At 43.4% G+C, this 17,669-nt stretch overlaps 1 protein-coding gene across 2 annotated transcripts in view; it reads left to right on the top strand.

Annotated features, from left to right (window-relative positions):
* TUBGCP3 (tubulin gamma complex component 3) overlaps nucleotides 1-17,669 on the top strand; it is a 1,162,672-nt gene that overhangs the window by 130,190 nt on the left and 1,014,813 nt on the right. For both annotated transcript variants that reach the window (XM_069636982.1, XM_069636981.1), the window contains exon 2: nucleotides 12,570-12,677. In XM_069636982.1, coding sequence (XP_069493083.1) covers nucleotides 12,570-12,677 — 108 coding nt within the window. The remainder of the gene's footprint in view (nucleotides 1-12,569; nucleotides 12,678-17,669) is intronic.

Below are 17,669 nucleotides of genomic sequence, written 5' to 3'. Positions count from 1 at the left end.
AAAACCTCTAGATTCAGTCTCTAATTGCTCTCATCACTGCAATATGTGGAATTCTTGTCTGCCACCACATCGGTGAACCCTGGAAGGTACTGTGCTACAATCAAAAACCTCCTCTCAACAGTAATGTCAAAAGTATTTTTCTGACTCTGCTTACATCTTTTCCCTTGTCCCCTTAAGCGATTGACATACCACACCACACACATTGTCCACCCTAACAAGGAGTCCGCAATCAGCAATTAACCCGATTAGCCCTTTTACAGCGTTAATATGCATGTTCAGTTACTCCTGGGACCGCCTGCCTCGCATCGATAATCCAGAATCTGGAACTTCAACTAGTTCTGTTGGTGTCTGATTTTATAATTGTGTCTGGAACATGTCTGAATATCGCTCAATCGTTCCAGGTCTCCATATGTTGCAACCTTATTCTATCTCCTTAACTGTGTCTTGATCTAGTAGTTGGAAGAAAGGGATTATATCCTGTTGCGCCAACCAGTTATTTTCAAAAAGAGGAAAGAACAATTGCCAGTTTCTGTTTAACAGTTCATTTTAGTTTTCATTTTAATTTGTTTTTTATTTTGTTGGTAGATACTCAAATTTCTCTCTACACGCGTTTCACCACTTTTTGTAGTGGCTCATCAGTATAGACGTCCAATAAGATATCCAGTAATTCTGTTTTCATAGTTGCATTTGCTTAATTCTAGTTTTCAGATCTTCAAACAAAGTCTGTTCTCAGTCTTTGTTTCTTAGGCCACGATGTGCCCTGCTTTCACATTTCAGGTGAGAGGTTTTTTTTTTCTCCAAAAACTTTTTTTGCGTGTTTTTTTTTTAATTATTTTTTTTTTTGCTCACTCTGGCCGGCCTCCCTTGGCCCTGCGCCTGCTCCCACCTGGGAGGCAAGAAACCTTGGGGTCATCTTTGAATCCACTCTCTCCTTCTCACATTTCCGACATCTCTAAGAGTCTAACTATCAGCTACACCTCCTCCAGGATACTCTACCTTTTCTCACTTTCCCCCAGCGGCTCACTGTCTACAGAGCCTTGGTTCTCTCTAGGCTGGACTATTGCAACAGCCTCTTCCTTAACCTTCCTTCTTCTGCCCTGTGCCCTCTGCAACTCATCCAGAACAGAACCATGAGACTTATCCTTGGCCTCAAGCCCAGGGACTGCATCTCTTTGGTGCTGAAATCCCTTCACTGGCTCCCTGTGGCTGCAAGGATCATATTCAAGACCCTCTGCTTTCCTCACAAGGCTTAGTGGGGCCTGGCACCTACCTATCTACAACGCTGCCTTACTTAAATACTGTCCTCCACGAGCCCTCCATTTATCTACCTCAAACCTCCTGCGAGTGAGCCGGTGCTCCAAGCAGAGATTTGCAGGCGCATCCTTATCCTCAGCAGGTGCCTTCCTCTGGAATAGCCTCCCTGCCACCTTCCATCTTGAGGCAGAGCTCCTTAAATTCCAGAACAACTCGAGACCTTCCTCTTCTCCTCTTCCTTCTCTCTCCTTCTACCCTGCTAACCTAGTTCTCTGTTCTTTTCTCTGTTCTTTCCTGCTCTCCCTCCAACAGCTTGCTGACTGGCCGCCTGGTGTACCGCCTTGTGTACCTCAGAAACTCACAGGTCCCGGCACCCCCGCCAATCCTCTTTGCACTTGCCTCAAGGCCCTACACCCCACCCCCATTGCACTTGAGGAATGACCATGAGAATGGCTCTCTGCACTTACCCTAGTCTCAACCAACCTGGTGCACTTAACTCCCCATCCCTGTGACCTTCTGTACACATACTTGATCCACATGCACCGTGCCTGAAGATAGTGTCTGTTCTTCCTTGTCTCACCCCCTTAATTGCACTAGTAAAACCGCAGAATCGCCATTAGGCTTATTTTCTGTATCCCAACTGTTAAAGGTATTTTTACTCACTTCTGCCTGTGCAGACTAATATTGTCTAGGAAATGGAAGGGCTCTGAGCGACTTGTTTTTTCCCTTGTTCCCACCCTCCTTGAGCACTTTGAAACACTTTATTATATATAGGCGCTATATAAATATAGCATACCACACCTAGTAAAAAATCTATCGTCTTTTTAGATGTGTTGGTAAAAGCAGAACAAGGTGAAATTGTCAGTTATATCGTAAACCTACCAGTTCCAATACACCGCTCTCTGCCAGCAGCAATCGCCAACCTGTGCTCAAATGGAGCATACCTTACAGAGAATTCATAAGAATAGGGATGGATTGCAGCAAATTGGAAAGCTTTGACAGAGCATATAGAGTCATGGCACATAATTTTCACAAGCAAATATATCCCAAGGAGATCCTGGAACGTGCTTATGTGAAAGCTCGAGAATTGGAAAGAAACCAGCGTTTGCATGCCAATTCCAAAGCGGAAGCAAATACAGATTTGGATACAGTAAGACTTGTTCTTACCTATGGTGCACATTCCAACATTATTCGCCAGTTAATACACCATCACTGGCATGTTCTTGATCTTGATACAAATCTCTCCAATAGCATTGGTGAAAGAGTCAATATAGCATTCAGGAAATCAACTTCCCTTAAAGATTCATTGATCTCAAGCTATATGTCTCCTGATAAATCCAGTGGACTGGAAACTTGGCTTAACCGACAGGCTTTTACAAATGTACAAAATGCAAAGCCTGCAAACATGCAGTAAATGAAAGCAGCTGTGTCCATCCAATTCTACATAAAGTGTTGATTTAGTCCAAATTTTGCTGCAATTCAGAATTTGTAGTTTACATCCTGACATGTGCTTGTGATCTTTCGTATGTGGGAAGTACAGTTGACAAATTAAAATGACGAATTCTGCAACACATGCGAGCCATTAAAAATGGTCAGCCTTCTTACCCTATGGCTCTTCACTTTAAAGAAAAACCTGGTAGTCTACTTGACTTGTTTTGATTTTTTGCGATTCACACGGTCCAAGAACCATGCAGAGGTGGAAATTGTGAACTTATGTGGCGACAACTAGAAGCGAAGAGCATTTTGGACTTGGAAACGAAAAAACCAAAAGGTCCTCATCTCGATGAAGAATTGTACACCTACCAAAAGGTCATACTCTTGATGAAGAATTGTACTCCTTTCTTGGAACTTAGGCAGCTTTGGACTGCCTGCTTTTCTGTCTGTTTGGCCTTGAGACATTCTGTTATGTATTAACTGATTAGCTTGCAGATTTTCAAATTGAACATATGTACTGTTGGCACTATGCACTTTCAGCCATTCGACTATACTAATTGTTTGCATTGGTTTCTTTTGATGTATTGTGTGTTTGAAGGCCAGAATTTAGACATATTAGCGTTAGGCATATCCCATTTCTAGGGATTGATTTATTGGACATATTGTTATTATCCAAGTCGTACTGGCATATATGCATCTTACATCGATAGTGCAAACGGTATGTGCCTTGGAAGGTCGTCAAAAGTGTCTAATTTGACTGGATATTATGAATACATTGTATGCCATTTTGCCATTTAACTGCTGCTGCTATAAATGCACTTTAACAGCCAGCACAATGCACTTTAGAAGAAAAACTGATGTGGTTTTCCTACAGCTGTTATCATGGCTGCATTGAGTGTTGAGATGTTAGATGTTATGCCGTATTTGGTCGATTTTCTTTCTGCAGTGATGTATGCCAATATATATATGCACTATGCACTTTAATGGCTAGCACTATGCACTTTAGAACGATACATTTATGTGGTTTTCCGATGGCTGTTATCATGGATGCATCGATCATTTTAGTAGATATTTTGTAGTATCTGACCTATTCCATCTGAAGTAATGAATGTCAATCTAACACGTCGTTCCTAGAGAATCTAAGACACTATTGTTCAATTGATGCTGCTATGGATGCATTGAGCTCTTTATTAATAGCACTATGCACCTTTAGAAAAGTTTTATAGAGCTGCTTTGGATTTATCATATATGTAATTTAAGAGGAATAGTTTTCATGGTTTATAGTGAATATGTCGAATGACATTTTTTCGAATGCCATAATGTTGAAAAAAAAAATGCTGGAAGAAATATTTGTATTTTATTTATTTTTTGTATTTTTTTTTTTATCAGGGGGGGGTATGCCCCACAGCCCCCCGTTTTTTTTTCTTTTATTTACAATTTATTTTTGCTAGCTAAACCAAAAATAAACATACTAAAGCCACCACCAGCAAACGACAAACTCTTCAGAATAAGCCCTTAGAGCGGCTTTGGGCATCTCCAGAAGAGACCATATCACAGCACACAGCCAACAGAATAATTGGCTTTCCATCAAAGACAAAATTCTCTTAAAAACTGCATCACTTACTCGCAAATCTCTGAATAACGCTGCTCCAATTTATTTGATCGACAGATCTCATAGATATACCTCCCTGAGACCCACCAGATCACTCTACAGAGACTGCCTTTCTGTCCCCAACTTCAAACGCCCCACCATAGGGGGCAACAGCTTCCCAGTGAAAGCAGCTAAACTGTAGAACTCCCTACCACCAACTGTTAGAATGGATCTGCCTTATCAAAACTTCCACTCTAAGTTTGTTTCTTGGTTAAAAATGCAAACACATCTAGGTGTTAAGACTCTTGTATTCCTGCCATGTGTTCTTATTACACCTACATGTGTTTATTTGTATTTATATAATCCTGCTACTACTATTACTGTGTGTATGTACATACTCTTATTGTTGTAACTAAGCTTCGCATATTCATGTAACTGTTGCGCCCTGTTACCCTAGGGTATGCTCATGCATTACAAATAATAAAACAAACAAACAAAAAAAAACACATTCGATTTTTTTTTTCTGCATTATTTCTTTCTACATTATTGCATTCAAAAAAATGTTTTCGACATTTTAACTGGATACCAGTTTTCATATTGTCATTTGTGAACTTCATATTATTACTGTCGCATATGCACCATGAATTTTAAATCCTAGAATGTTTGCACTGTATCAATGCATTTTATACTAGTAATTGCCTACAATTAAAATCAGTGTTTTCTAGAGAAATATAATTAATTTATGGTACTTGCAGCAGCGCAGTGTATACATTGGTTTAACAGTGTCCAATAATCCTTCGCTCTCTTGACCTTCAGCCCCTCCCGCCTTTCCATCATTATTTTTTGCAAAAGCCTGTTTTAATTTATGGTGGAAGAGTGGCTTGATTCTTGAATCAATTTACCTATTTTTTGCACATATCTACAGTTTGGTTAAGCTGATGTTTATTTAATTGTTTACTGATCGCAGGAAGAGTTCGAGCTCTCTTCATTTTCAGCTTAAAATTAAGGTGTTACAACTCACTAGTACCAGGAGAACGTGGTCCGTGTTGACGAGGAATTCTATCCAGTCATGATTACGGGTAAACTCTGAGCATTGCGCTCAGTAAATAAATGATCCCACTATCAAAATGAGCACATAATAATTACGGGGAATATTTAGAGCTCTGTGCTCATTAATTATGCTACCGCGTTTTGAAAATGCAATAGATAATGATTCGAAATCACTTTTGAATTTCAGGTGTATTTTGACATGTCTGTTTAAACAGCTTGCCTTTGTATTGACTTAAGGACTGAATACTCAATGCCCTAACGTTATTCACAACACCAAGAAATGCCCTCCGGCAGCTTTTTTGGTTGATTTTAGTCAAATAATCTGGCTGTGGATTCCCTTACGGCGAGGAAGGACCATGCCCCTTGCAACCAGAGAGTTTGCTCATCCTCATTTCTGCTGTAAGATTTAAGGTGACCAACAATGCCAGTGAGCCATACGTGGGCAAGCACCCACTTTCTTTTGTTCTTCGTGATGCCCAAATAAATCTGGAATTTCGAAAAATTATCCAGAAGCAGCCTGATGTGCGTTTTTTAATTTTTTTAAAATGTTATTTTATTTTTTTAACCTTTTTAAGGAGCCACAGGAGTGCAAGTTCCGAGCGCTTACTTTGCGTTGTCTAAATATATATATTAGAAAAGAAAAAAAGTGAATCACTCGAACACATAAAGGATCTCTGTTGGCGTCCTTCATTATTCATACGGTGGACAAGGTACAGCAGAGAAGTCACAATAACGCATTTCACCCTTACGGGCTTCGTCAAATTGTAAAAAGTTAAAAGGGTTTCTGGATTTTAAACTTTTTCTCTGGTGATGGGGTACTTTTTAAACTATTTCTAAACACTCACCAGTTACCTATTGATGTTCTTCAGTACAACTTGCCGCCATGTTGGGTGTGGGTACTCCATATAAGGGGCTCAAAGAGAACATGGTCTAAGTATGTATACATACAATTCACACATTTCCTTTGTCATTGTTAAGACAACAGAAGTAATAAAATGTGTCCTTAGTGTGTATGAACACATTACCATGCCTTTCAACGTATAAACATATTAAAAATTCTATTAAAAACTTCATAGGGCTCATTCTTATTAATATTGGATGTTGGGATAAGATGCAGAATGCTTTTCATAAAAGATGGCCTTGGATGATGACATGGTGCATGGCGCATTCTGCTTCAATTAAATTTCCAATTAATGTAAAATTCATGAAAAGTGCATAGTACTTCAGTCGGTGTAATATTCCAGAATTAACTCTATGAGCATAAATATGCCAATTGATTGCAACCGCACAGCACATTTTATGTGATATTGCATTAAATATTACCATAGGGTGCATCGTTTGAAAATAATTTGAAGTACAAGTGTAATTTAACTAGAGTTCATTTCACATAAAGTGCATAGTGCCTGCCACTGTGTGTATGCCGTGTATGCCCGTCAAGTACATCTGGGCCACCAACTTTATTCCCATCATGTTACTTAGGGCATTATCATAAAGTGCATAATACTAAAATTTAAGGGCGCAAAGTATATTCACATGATGGTACTTGGGGTATTGTCATAAAGTGCAAAATATATAATACTTGAGTCTTAAAACACTGTTTTTCCTGCTGGAATTCGATATACATAAAGTGCATGGTGCTTATTACTATGTATACGCACATATTAACGCATGTGATAAATGATCACATTTATCATCAAGAACCATGTGTATTGTAACGCTGCATGTGATCAAATATATTTCACAGAACGTGGCTTCATTAAAATGGATAGTGCATGGTATTTTGTAAGCACTTATATTGCTCTTGTGCTTCATAATCCATACATAGCATCTCCAAAAACAGGTGCGGTCACAAATACCAATAGGTTAGAAATGAGCCTTAGTAAGCTGACTAACTCACCATCAAGAACCCTAAATTGAAAGATAGAAAGAACTAAAATGAATAGTTCAAATACAATCAACAGTGAAAAATATGTGAATCAAAATATAAAGAGCCACAGATCCTACAAACCAAGATGCCCTTGGCATGAACTATTAAGAAAAAAGTGCAAATTAAAATTGACCGAGGGGGCGGGGGTGTTGTTTTTTCTATCTCTCAGAATTAAGAAATTGTCAAGGACGGAAATATTATCAAGCAGTATTAGAAGGAAAAACCAAAAATAACAGAAGGAGCAAGATTTAATCTAATCGCCTATAAACGTATAAAGCTCCTGGTCTTTGTGTCCTCCAGGGCTCTTTGTGTTGTAATCCACAATTTACCTGCTCTCACATTGCCTTAATCTACGCTCCCGATTGCCTCCTCTTAGATGTTGAGGAATAGTGTCTATCCCAAAATATTTGAACAATGAAATATCTCCTCCATGTTTTTCATCAAACTGTTTTGCAAGTGGATAAGTTGGATCCTTATTTCTGATGGCTCGCATGTGTTATAGTATTTGGGTCTTGACTTCCAGTTTTGTGTTTCCTGTATACCAAAGGGCACAACTGCATAAAATACATCAATCACAAAAGGTGTAGAGAAGGTAATGTATTCGTTCATTTCTACTTTTCGTCCTGTCCATGGATGTTTGTATTGTTTTATAGACAAACCATATTTACATGCTTTGCATTTGATGCACTTTTGGAAACCCTTTTGTGTATTGGTAAGCCAAGGAACTGTGGATAACATGGGGGTTGATTGAAAAAGGCTCAGCGATTGCTCTGATTGTAAAGATCAGGCCTTCCTAAGTCACACTGGAATTTGCTTGAATACATTTGTTGACATCCGAATCTCTCTGTAAAAGGAACCAATGTTTAGCCAAGATCTTCCTAATTTCCTTAGCTCCCTTATTGTAAGTTGTAATAAATCGGATATTCTCCCGTTGTTGGGAACCTTAAGCTTGGGCTTTTCCTTGGTTTTCTTGAGGATCTCTTCTCTAGTTTGTTTGGCACATTGTTTGTATGCTTTGTTAATAGTGGACTTCTTATAGCCTCTCGCGATGAATTTAGCTGCTGTTGTTATTGCATTCTGTTGGAATGTTAACGACTCGCTGCAATTGCGTCTCATCCGCAAGAATTCCCCATAGGGTTAACTGTTTTTTAGGCATTCAGTGTGGGCACTGTTTGCGTGTAGCACTGCATTAGTGCTGGTCGGTTTACGATGGACTTCTGTCGTAATGATTTCATTGACAACCTTTACTTTAATGTCCAGAAATACCACTTCTGTTCGATTGTGATGCTTGGTGAATTTGAGGCTTGTATTTTGTATGTTCAAGATGTTAAAGATCTCCATCCATTTGTTTTCAGTGTCTTCCTATAGGATGAAAAGGTCGTCAATATATCGACGCCATAGGGCCACCTTGCTTGTGTGGACATGTGTGGACATGTATGGTCTCATCAGGGAAGTTTTCTTCCCAACATCCCATGTAAAGATTTGCGTACGTTGGGGCTACTGCTGTGCCCATAGCTGTCCCGCACAGTTGATTCTACTATTGACCGTCGAACATAAATTTATTGTGTGTAAGACAAAAAGACAACATGTCTAATAACATCAGAGAATGATCTCTGAAACTCAACGATCTAGTGGACAGATGTCTTAACTGCTCCAATACCCTCTTCCTGATCAGCAGGTAGCCCGGTTTCCATGGTATCTGGTCAATTTGTTGAAGAAAGTCTGATGTATCTGATTTATGAAGGCAGTATATATATATATTCATCATATTACAATCAATAGGTGTTTTGAATGTTAAATATTGGATTTTAAATATTGGCTTTTATTGCATACATTTTTGTGGATTTTAATGTTCTAGTATTTTGCACTATTTTTATACTAATATTTTAACTTTATTAAAGTATTTTAATTCTCCATTTTCCTGGAGTACCTCGAGTATTCATTTTGTGTAAGGTTTACTTGTTTTAACTGTTGTCACAATAAATACAAAATAAAATAAACAAAATAGGTGTGCCCCTTTCCATCTTGAAGTGGCGATAGACCAGCCAACAGTTCAGCTCCCTCATATTTATGACGGACCTGTCTTTCTCCTTTCTGTGAAATGAAAAGATTTGTCTAATTAACTATTAGATCTGGATCGATATGCTCTAGCTCTTCTTGGCACTCTAGATCCCTCACTTGTCCTGACATGAGCTGCGCCTCTTTCTCTGAAACTCTGGACTGGTGGTTGGCAAAACTGTAGATGAAAACTCATCATTGACTGCAACACCCATGCTTCTACTACAATCTGTCATCAATTGTTTATAAACCATGCTCACCTCCCCCCAACTGCTGTTTAAGGTTGCCCATGCCTCCTCTGGCAAACTGATGGCTGTTTGCCTGTACACTCTTCTTCCTCTATGAACTGTCGCCCCTTTTCCCTGGAGAGGAAAAAAGGGTATATGATTGTCTATTCTCCCAGCACCATGCTTAACCTTCTTGGGTAGTTTGTGTCATAAATTGAGTGACACACACACACACACCCCCACCCCTTTCCATGGCAGGTCCCCCCAAACATTTAGAACAGGAGGAATTTCTTTATTGAACTTGAGACTTTGAGGGACGCATGTGCCCACAAGCTCCTGTTTCCTTCACAAATGTGTCCTCCAATGATGGGCCCTGTGTGTTCGTCATCACAAAGATGCTCATCTTTGAGTCTAGCTCTGGTGTCTCCGCTGCTTCGTTGCTAGCTTCGTTCTGTGGCATTCGAACATCTGCTTACAAGTGTCATGCATGCTGGACGCTACGCTCGTAGAACAGCTAGACCGTTCTATTCCAAATGGAGGTTATTCGATATGTTACCGGGAAAACGACGTTTGCACTTTTCACGTCGCTAACTTCACGTGACTTTTGCTTCGTCACGTGAACTACGGTATTACGTATTTAAGCAGCGTAGAAACTTCACTCGCTGCTTCTGATCGAATCTATTGGCGTTGTGTAGCTGAACCTCTGATCTGCATCCTGCATATTTCTACAGCTACTTTTGGGCCTTCAATAGCGTGTGTTCCGCCACACGCTGATTCCTGGAGCTATTCCTTCGCGTGATAATTCACACGCGTTCTCTGTCTTCAAGCGTGACTGGTCCGGACTGCGGGAATCCTGCCCGCGTGTAATTCCACACGCGCACGTTGTTTCTAAACGCGGCTGTTCCGGACTGCGGGAACACCGCCCGCGTGTAATTCCACACGCGCTCTCTGTCTTCAAGCGCGCCTGGCCAAGGCTGCGTAAATCCTGCCCGCGTGTAAAATCCACACGCGCTCTCTGTCTTCAAGTGCGGCTGGCCAAGGCTGCGTAAATCCTGCCCGCGTGTAAAATCCACACGCGCTCTCTGTCTTCAAGTGCGGCTGGCCATGGCTGCGTAAATCCTGCCTGCGTATAAAATCCACACGCGCACGTTGTCTTCACTCGCGGCTGGCCCAGACTGCGTGAATCCTGCCCGCGTGTAATATCCACACGCGCTCTCTGTCTTCAAGTGCGGCTGGCCAAGACTGCGTAAATCCTGCCCGCGTGTAAAATCCACACGCGCACGTTGTCTTCACACGCGGCTGGACCAGACTGCGCAAATCCTGCCCGCGTGTAAAATCCACACGCGCACGTTGTCTTCAAACGTTATTTTCTTCGTGGCTGTTTATAACCGCGTGTACTTTGTTTTTCCTTAAAAAGAGCGCTATTTCTAACTCCTGCATCTGTGGAATTAACAGAAGGATTGATCCTTATAGTGGGAAGGAAGCTTTTCAAGGATTATTGGAAGGTGACATTGAACTGAACTTTTGGACGCTATCCTGTGGTGAATTCAACCCGTATCTAGCGTGAGCCTCGTTCCGTTCGGGATAAGTCTCCCTTACTAATTTTCCCTTCCTTGTTGTTTGTTCTTCATTCAAATCCATCAAGAGACTTCTGGATTCTTCTACCCTAAACTAAAGGTCAGTGTGAACATTCCTGTCATTATCTAATTCATCATACTCCGGTTGGAGCAGTTATTCATGATACTTTAATTTGTCCTAGGCTGGCTTTCTATACCTTACCCACGCCCTTTCCAGTGATCCATCGCTCTGCCTGTTTTATCAGCCAGAGGGTTGTATCATTTGGAAGGTCTCCAATTGACTTCACAACTATCAAATCGTGTGAACAGGGATCCGGAAGACCCTACCTCCTGTATCCTTTTGAGTATTGTATCCTTTTCAGTTAATACTTTGGTACATTCTGACAACAAGGCACTGCGTTCTCGAAGGGCTTTGCATGCCCCCGACTCGAGCTGGGATAAGGCTTTTGTGACCCCTTTTTGGCAAATTGGCATGCCCACAATGCTTTGTTCATGTGGCTATGAACTTGAGTTTAACTTCTAGTGATGGCTACTGGATGGTGCTGTGGCATGCGCGACTTGGCGCAGTTGGCTTATTCTACTTTTAGATTTTCGAAAGACAGAGGGTTTTCAACTTTCCATTGACACTCATTGACCTCAAAAGGATTTTAGAGAATGCCCACCCCAAAAAAAAAACAACGCAAATGTTGCCTTTCAACATCTAAAGAACTCCTTTCAAAACGTGCAGTTAGGATGACCTTTTATGTAAAGTGCATTTATGGTAATGTTAACTGGATGAGAACTATGATAAAACCCAGTGATCTTTTCAAAATTTGCCTATTTGACTTCAGGATTAAAGGTGAAAGGAGGATTGCTAATGAACTCTATGCTTTGTTTAATAGAGGTACAATATGGTTTATTGTCAATGAGCCAGAAAGGAGACTTTCGTCCCTGCTCTTAATTGTTTGCCTTGGCCCATCCTGCCCTCCCACGATCCACTTACCTTACACAGTTGTGTCTCACAGTTTATCATTCTACATTTTCTGCAAACCCGACTTCTTGTTTTGCTCATCTCTCTTTTAAGGTGTATTTGGTTTGAAAGCCATGTTGCTTCTCTGTAAATAACGTATGATCTAGTGAACATGGAGGAATCGCTGCATAGATCCATTCTTAGAGATTGTTTACAGTGCTTTTGTGCCTTGCTGTCCTACCTATATCCTGTACATTTTCAAATTTCTATCATGTAAATTGAAATGCAGCCTAAGCCAACAGTGTGATATGTTGTGCATTGGCAAAGAAAAACCACGCTCAGTAAAATACTATCGCCGTAATGTTGGCATCTGAAATATATATGAAGCAATTCTGTATTCTCTGAGGAGTGATGAAACCAAACAAGGATGTTTTATGGACAACCTTTGTACAAGAAACGTTTTAAGTATTACATCTAACATACCTTTTTGTCTATTTTTCAGCTGATGTAGCTCAACAGTTCCAGTATGCCGTGAGGGTAATTGGAAGTAATTTTGCACCAACTGTTGAACGGGATGAGTTCCTTGTTGCTGAGAAAATCAAGAAAGAACGTATGGTTTTACTTTAAAAAAACATTTTATTGTTATTTTTGTACTTCTTGTCATTGTTTGATTTAAGCTTTCCCTTTTTAAAATGCTTTCCAGCGCAGCTCTAATTACAGCAAGTAGAAACTCCCCCCAAGTTATTACTGCAGCATGGCACAAATGGGCTTGATTATTGGTTACTTTGAAAGCTTTTTCACGCATGATGCAATTGATCACACTGAAAAATACAACTCCTTTATTGTATGTAGTCCTCTTTACCCTTCATGGTTGGTTTCAGTTCAAAGCACCAATCTGCCTAGGTTCTCAGTGTTTGAGTGATAGCCTCCCTTCACGTAAAAATACCTCCTCTTGGTTTTGGATGTGTGGGAGGGGTCATGATATGATATTTTATTTATAGCGCGCCCATACCAAAGTGTATTAACCCCCACTTACTGTGTCTAACTAATGCTTGCTAGCTACCCCCTACTCCTTTTGACGAATCCCAGGATGTCGTCACTGCTTCTTTAGGGGGAGCCCCTTCCTATGAGGCCGGGGAGGCGAGGCTGCTAATCCTGCAGAGTCCTCACAAAAACCCTACCCAAAATCTCCTCCCAGGTGGCATGGGGAAGGCGGCTGCTAACTGACCCGACCCTGGGGTTGGTGTTAGCTGAGAGCATCACCTGGGAGGAGAAGGTCCCCAAGGGAATGGGAGGATTCAGGTGGGAGGGACGCAGTATTGGTCTTCCTCAGAGGAGGAAATGTCAGTGATGCTGAAATCTGAAATGGGTTTTGTCAGGTGCCAATTATAAGCCAATTATATTGATGATTGTGAAAAATAATACAAGTCATGTTGGAAATAAAAAGCCCCCTTCCAAAATGATGCCCATGTGTAAGGGTGAAAACTCCTATGATCAACAGGAGAAGGGTGAAGGTGAATCTCCAATACTCCTACGTCCCGTCACCTTTCCTCCTTACTTTTGGGACATTCCGTCCATTGGGACGGGACCGGAGCACTTTTATTTTTACACGGGGCCACCACACGTGACCGTAGCCCCGCCTTCCTGAGCTCTGCCCCGCACGTCACCCTTCAGTTCTTTTCTCCGCACGGTCGGGTTCGTTCATATTCCTGCTCCGGTTCCACAGTCTTCTTTCTTCTGTCTATGCCGGAGCGTCTGTGGTTTGTGTCCTGTTCTTCGTGCGAACGTCGTTTCGTGAGGGAGGATCCCCATTCGCTGTCTGGAGTGCTTGGGCCTGGAACACTGGTGGGACTCTTGCTTCTACTGTAATTCCCTCTCCGTTCGTGCATTCCAGCGTCAGCTTGTCAGGTGGGAGGAGGTGTTCCAGCTGATTCCTCCTTCTCATTTACAGCAGTTTTTTGAAGAAAAAAGGAAGCATTCGGTAAGTTCCTTTCTTTTTAGGGCACCCCGGCCATGGGACTCCTTCCCGAGGTCTTCTGGTTCCGGAAGGGTGCCAAGTGGCTCTGGTACCAGGGCTCTCTCTGAGGTGTCCCGAAAGGGATCTAACCTGGACACCCGAGCTTCCTCGGACGTCCCCTGCAAGGGGGCTGTCAGGACCGGATCTTCATCAGAGGTTCCCCATCTGGAGGCTAAAGTTAAGCCCAGCACATCTGGCGCTGTTTTCATTGGGGTAATTCTTGAGGTATCCAGGTCTGAAACTAACCGTACCGAGACTAGTCTTGAGGTTCCTGTAAAGGGGCTAAGGGCACCAGGGTTACCCCTGAGGATCCCCGACTAGGGGCTATATTTAAAATCAGCAAGATCGAGGGGCCCCCTCTAAGGGCAATGGATACGGGGGCTGACCCTAAGCCTTGCCACACAGAATCCTGCGGTCGAACCAATCCTGTTCAGGGTTCAAAAAAGGAAGGCAAACGGGTACGAACCTGTCGAGGTTCCTTCACCAAGGGCTAATTCTTGAGTAAGAATGTAAGGGGTCTCAAAAGCGCTCTAAATGTGCTAGCACCGCCTCTGCCGAGGTTCCCTGTCACAAGGCTAAAATGGAGAAAGAAAAGTCTCCTAATACCCCTGTGGTGACAATGGCATCACTGACACCTGTGACACAGTTCACCTCGGGCAGTAACAAAATGGCGGCCCAACCCACGTGGTCTGAGGCGGCCATTTTGACTACCTCTCTTGCACTAACGTTCTGAACGGCTGGTACAGAGGGGCCTGTTTTTGGGGCCGAGCAGGCTTTTCCTCCCAATAGGAATCCGTTCCACCCTCCAATGGATTGACGTGCTCGTTTTCCGCTGCCACACAGTCTTGCTCCCTCCTACGTCTGCACCCTTAGTTTATGTGGATCCAGCTGGTGGAGGGCCATCCTGGGGGTATGCCCCTTCAGAGTGGCCTCTACCCACTCTAGTGCCTAGACCATCCACTGAGGATGTGTTTTTTGGCAAATTCCAGGCCCTTATGCACTCTGACCCGATGAGGGCATACTTTAAGGATCTATTCAAAGAAATGTATCCTAAGCCTCTCGAGTCGCAACCTTCTCCGGCTACTCATCAGCAGGTATCGGTAGTGCCGTCCCCTCCTCCACTGCCTCCACTTTCACCTATACTTAAGGACTTCTGTTGTATAGTCAAGTCTGCCCACAGGGTCTGAGGTGCCACGTGTGGGGTTGTGGGGGGTGGAATCGGGGTTCTGTTCCCTGCCGCATATTGGATGAAGATCATGAGGACTAGGATAGCGAGGACCCGCCCGCTCTGTCGCAGCTTTTCATGACCGGGTTGTGTATATGATGGCGTTGCTAGACATTCCTATACCCGAGCATCCGGCTACACAAGAAGGTGTTCTTTCAGGAGCCTTTACTCTTTCCACACAGGAGTGCACTGGCCTTTACCTTCAAAAGGATGTGCTAGCTGAAGCCCGCAGGGTCTGGGAAAACCTCATTCCGGGCAGCACCTGAACAGGAAAATTGACGCTTGCCACAAGCTACACACGTCTGAAGACACTTGACTGCATGTCCACGCCCCTCATCAACGGTGGTGACAGCAGCTACGCTCCAGTCTAAGTCGTCCTCAACCTCCTCTACTGCAGCTTCTCAAGTCCTTTCCAAGAATGAATGCCATTGGGGGGGAAAAATGCATTTTCCAATTCAGTACTTCAGCTGCGGCAGGCGAATACTGAGGTCATCCTGGCAGCGGCAAATCTCAAGCTGTGGAAGGAGCTTGCTGAGTTTCAGGACTGTATCCCTCCTGATAGGCTTTAAGATTTTACAGACGGCTTATCCGATGCCAGAGTGTTGGTTCAAGACCTGCTGGAGCCACGGCCCATCATGTCGACACTTCCGCTTGGGCCTTATGGTTGGAGTAGACATCTCCCACCAAGCGTGGCTGCATGCTACAAAGTTCTTGAAGGAGGTTCAGGACTACTTGATCTTCCCTTCATTCCTCCACCGATGAACTCACTAAAACAAATGCAAGCACGCAAACGGCTGTCTTTCTTGGTCCTTGCCAAAACCCGAGCTATAGCAGCCTATACTCGGAGTTCGGGGACCCAAACAAGGTCCTTTTCCGGTTTGAGGGTTTCAGGATCGCTGTGCACGCAGGGTAGAAGGGCCCTCTGGTGGGCCCCAGCACAAGCAGCAAAGGCAAAGTGGCTGGTTTTTCTCTCGGTCAACAGCCTCCTCAACAGTTGGTCTCCCCGCCGATAAACCATCTAAATTGTTTTCCATCGGTCTCACGAGACTCCGGTGGGAGGACTAATATCGTCCCATCTGGAGGCATGACAGACATCACAGAAAACCGATAAGTTTTGTCTGTTGCCTGAGCGGGCTTCTGCTTGCCCCTCCTTCAGACCCCACCCTCTCACCCTCCTCTTCAGCAGACTGGGTCGCCCTCGCTCAGAGCCGAGGTACAGAAACTTCTAGACCTCAGAGCAGTGGAGCCTGTCCCCTTGCAGGAGCAACGGGAGGGCAATTAATTCCGTCTGTTTACAGTGCCCAAACCAACCAGGCTGGCCTGCGCGCTATCCTCGACTTCTCAACCTTCAATCTTTTCCTACCCCAAGAGAAATTCAAGATGGTTACGCCCAGCCAGATAAGGTCCTCTCTCCGGACGGGCGATTGGCTCAGTGTGGTAGATCTTCAGGGCGCTTACATGCTCATCCTGATCTGGGGCCCACATCATGGGAACGGAACACTTCCAGTATCGAGTGCTACCGTATGGTCTCAGCTCGGCACCACGTGTCTTTAGAAAGATGATGGCGGTCATCGCAGCATTCCTCGGGCTGCACAGAATTCATGTTTATCCATATTTAGACGATTGGTTTCTGTACAGTCCGTGCCCAAGCACTGCAACAGCCAATCTTCAGTCACTCCTCCGGCTACTGTTTCAACTGGGGCTGTCGGTGAACTGGCGGAAATCGTCTACGACGGTTGCTCAAGACCTGATTTTTTTTTTTTTTTTTTTTAGGTTTCCGTTGGGATACTGTCAGCACCAGAGTGCTCTTGAAGGAAGACAGAATAGCAGAGCTATCAACCAATTGTCGGCTTTTCCTGCAGTCCTCCCACATTTTGGCCCTGTGGTTCCAGAGGCTCATGGGCCTTATGGCTTCTTGCGTGTTAGCTCTACCTCTTGCACAACTGAAAATAAGGCACACTCGGCTTGCTCTTCGGAACAGCTGGTCTCAAGCTATGGACCAAGACTCCAAAGTGATTCTGGTTCCGTCCTCCATGATGGCAGATCTTATATGGTGGCCAGCAACCTTTCGGTGGGAACCTCCTTCCAGGAGCCCTGCTCACAAGTCACTGTTACAACTGACTCCTCCTTTCTAGAGTGGGGGGGTGACGATACGTCACCTCGGGGTGCACGAACTATGGACGCCCCAGGACATACGCTCCCATATCAATTACCTGGAGCTTCTGGCAGTTTTTCTAGCGCTGAAAGCTTTTCAGCCTTCTATTATCAATAGTGTAGTCCGAATTTGCACAGACAACTCTGTAGCGCTGTTCTACATCAACAAGCAGGGGAGCACCAGGTCCCTTCCTCTAGTGGATTTA

Source organism: Ambystoma mexicanum, chromosome 7p (assembly GCF_040938575.1).
Source record: "Ambystoma mexicanum isolate Mex_15411 chromosome 7p, UKY_AmexF1_1, whole genome shotgun sequence".
Taxonomy (NCBI): Eukaryota; Metazoa; Chordata; class Amphibia; order Caudata; family Ambystomatidae; genus Ambystoma; species Ambystoma mexicanum.
Note: the sequence above shows the minus strand (reverse complement) of the source record. Positions and strands in the feature narration are given on the sequence as shown.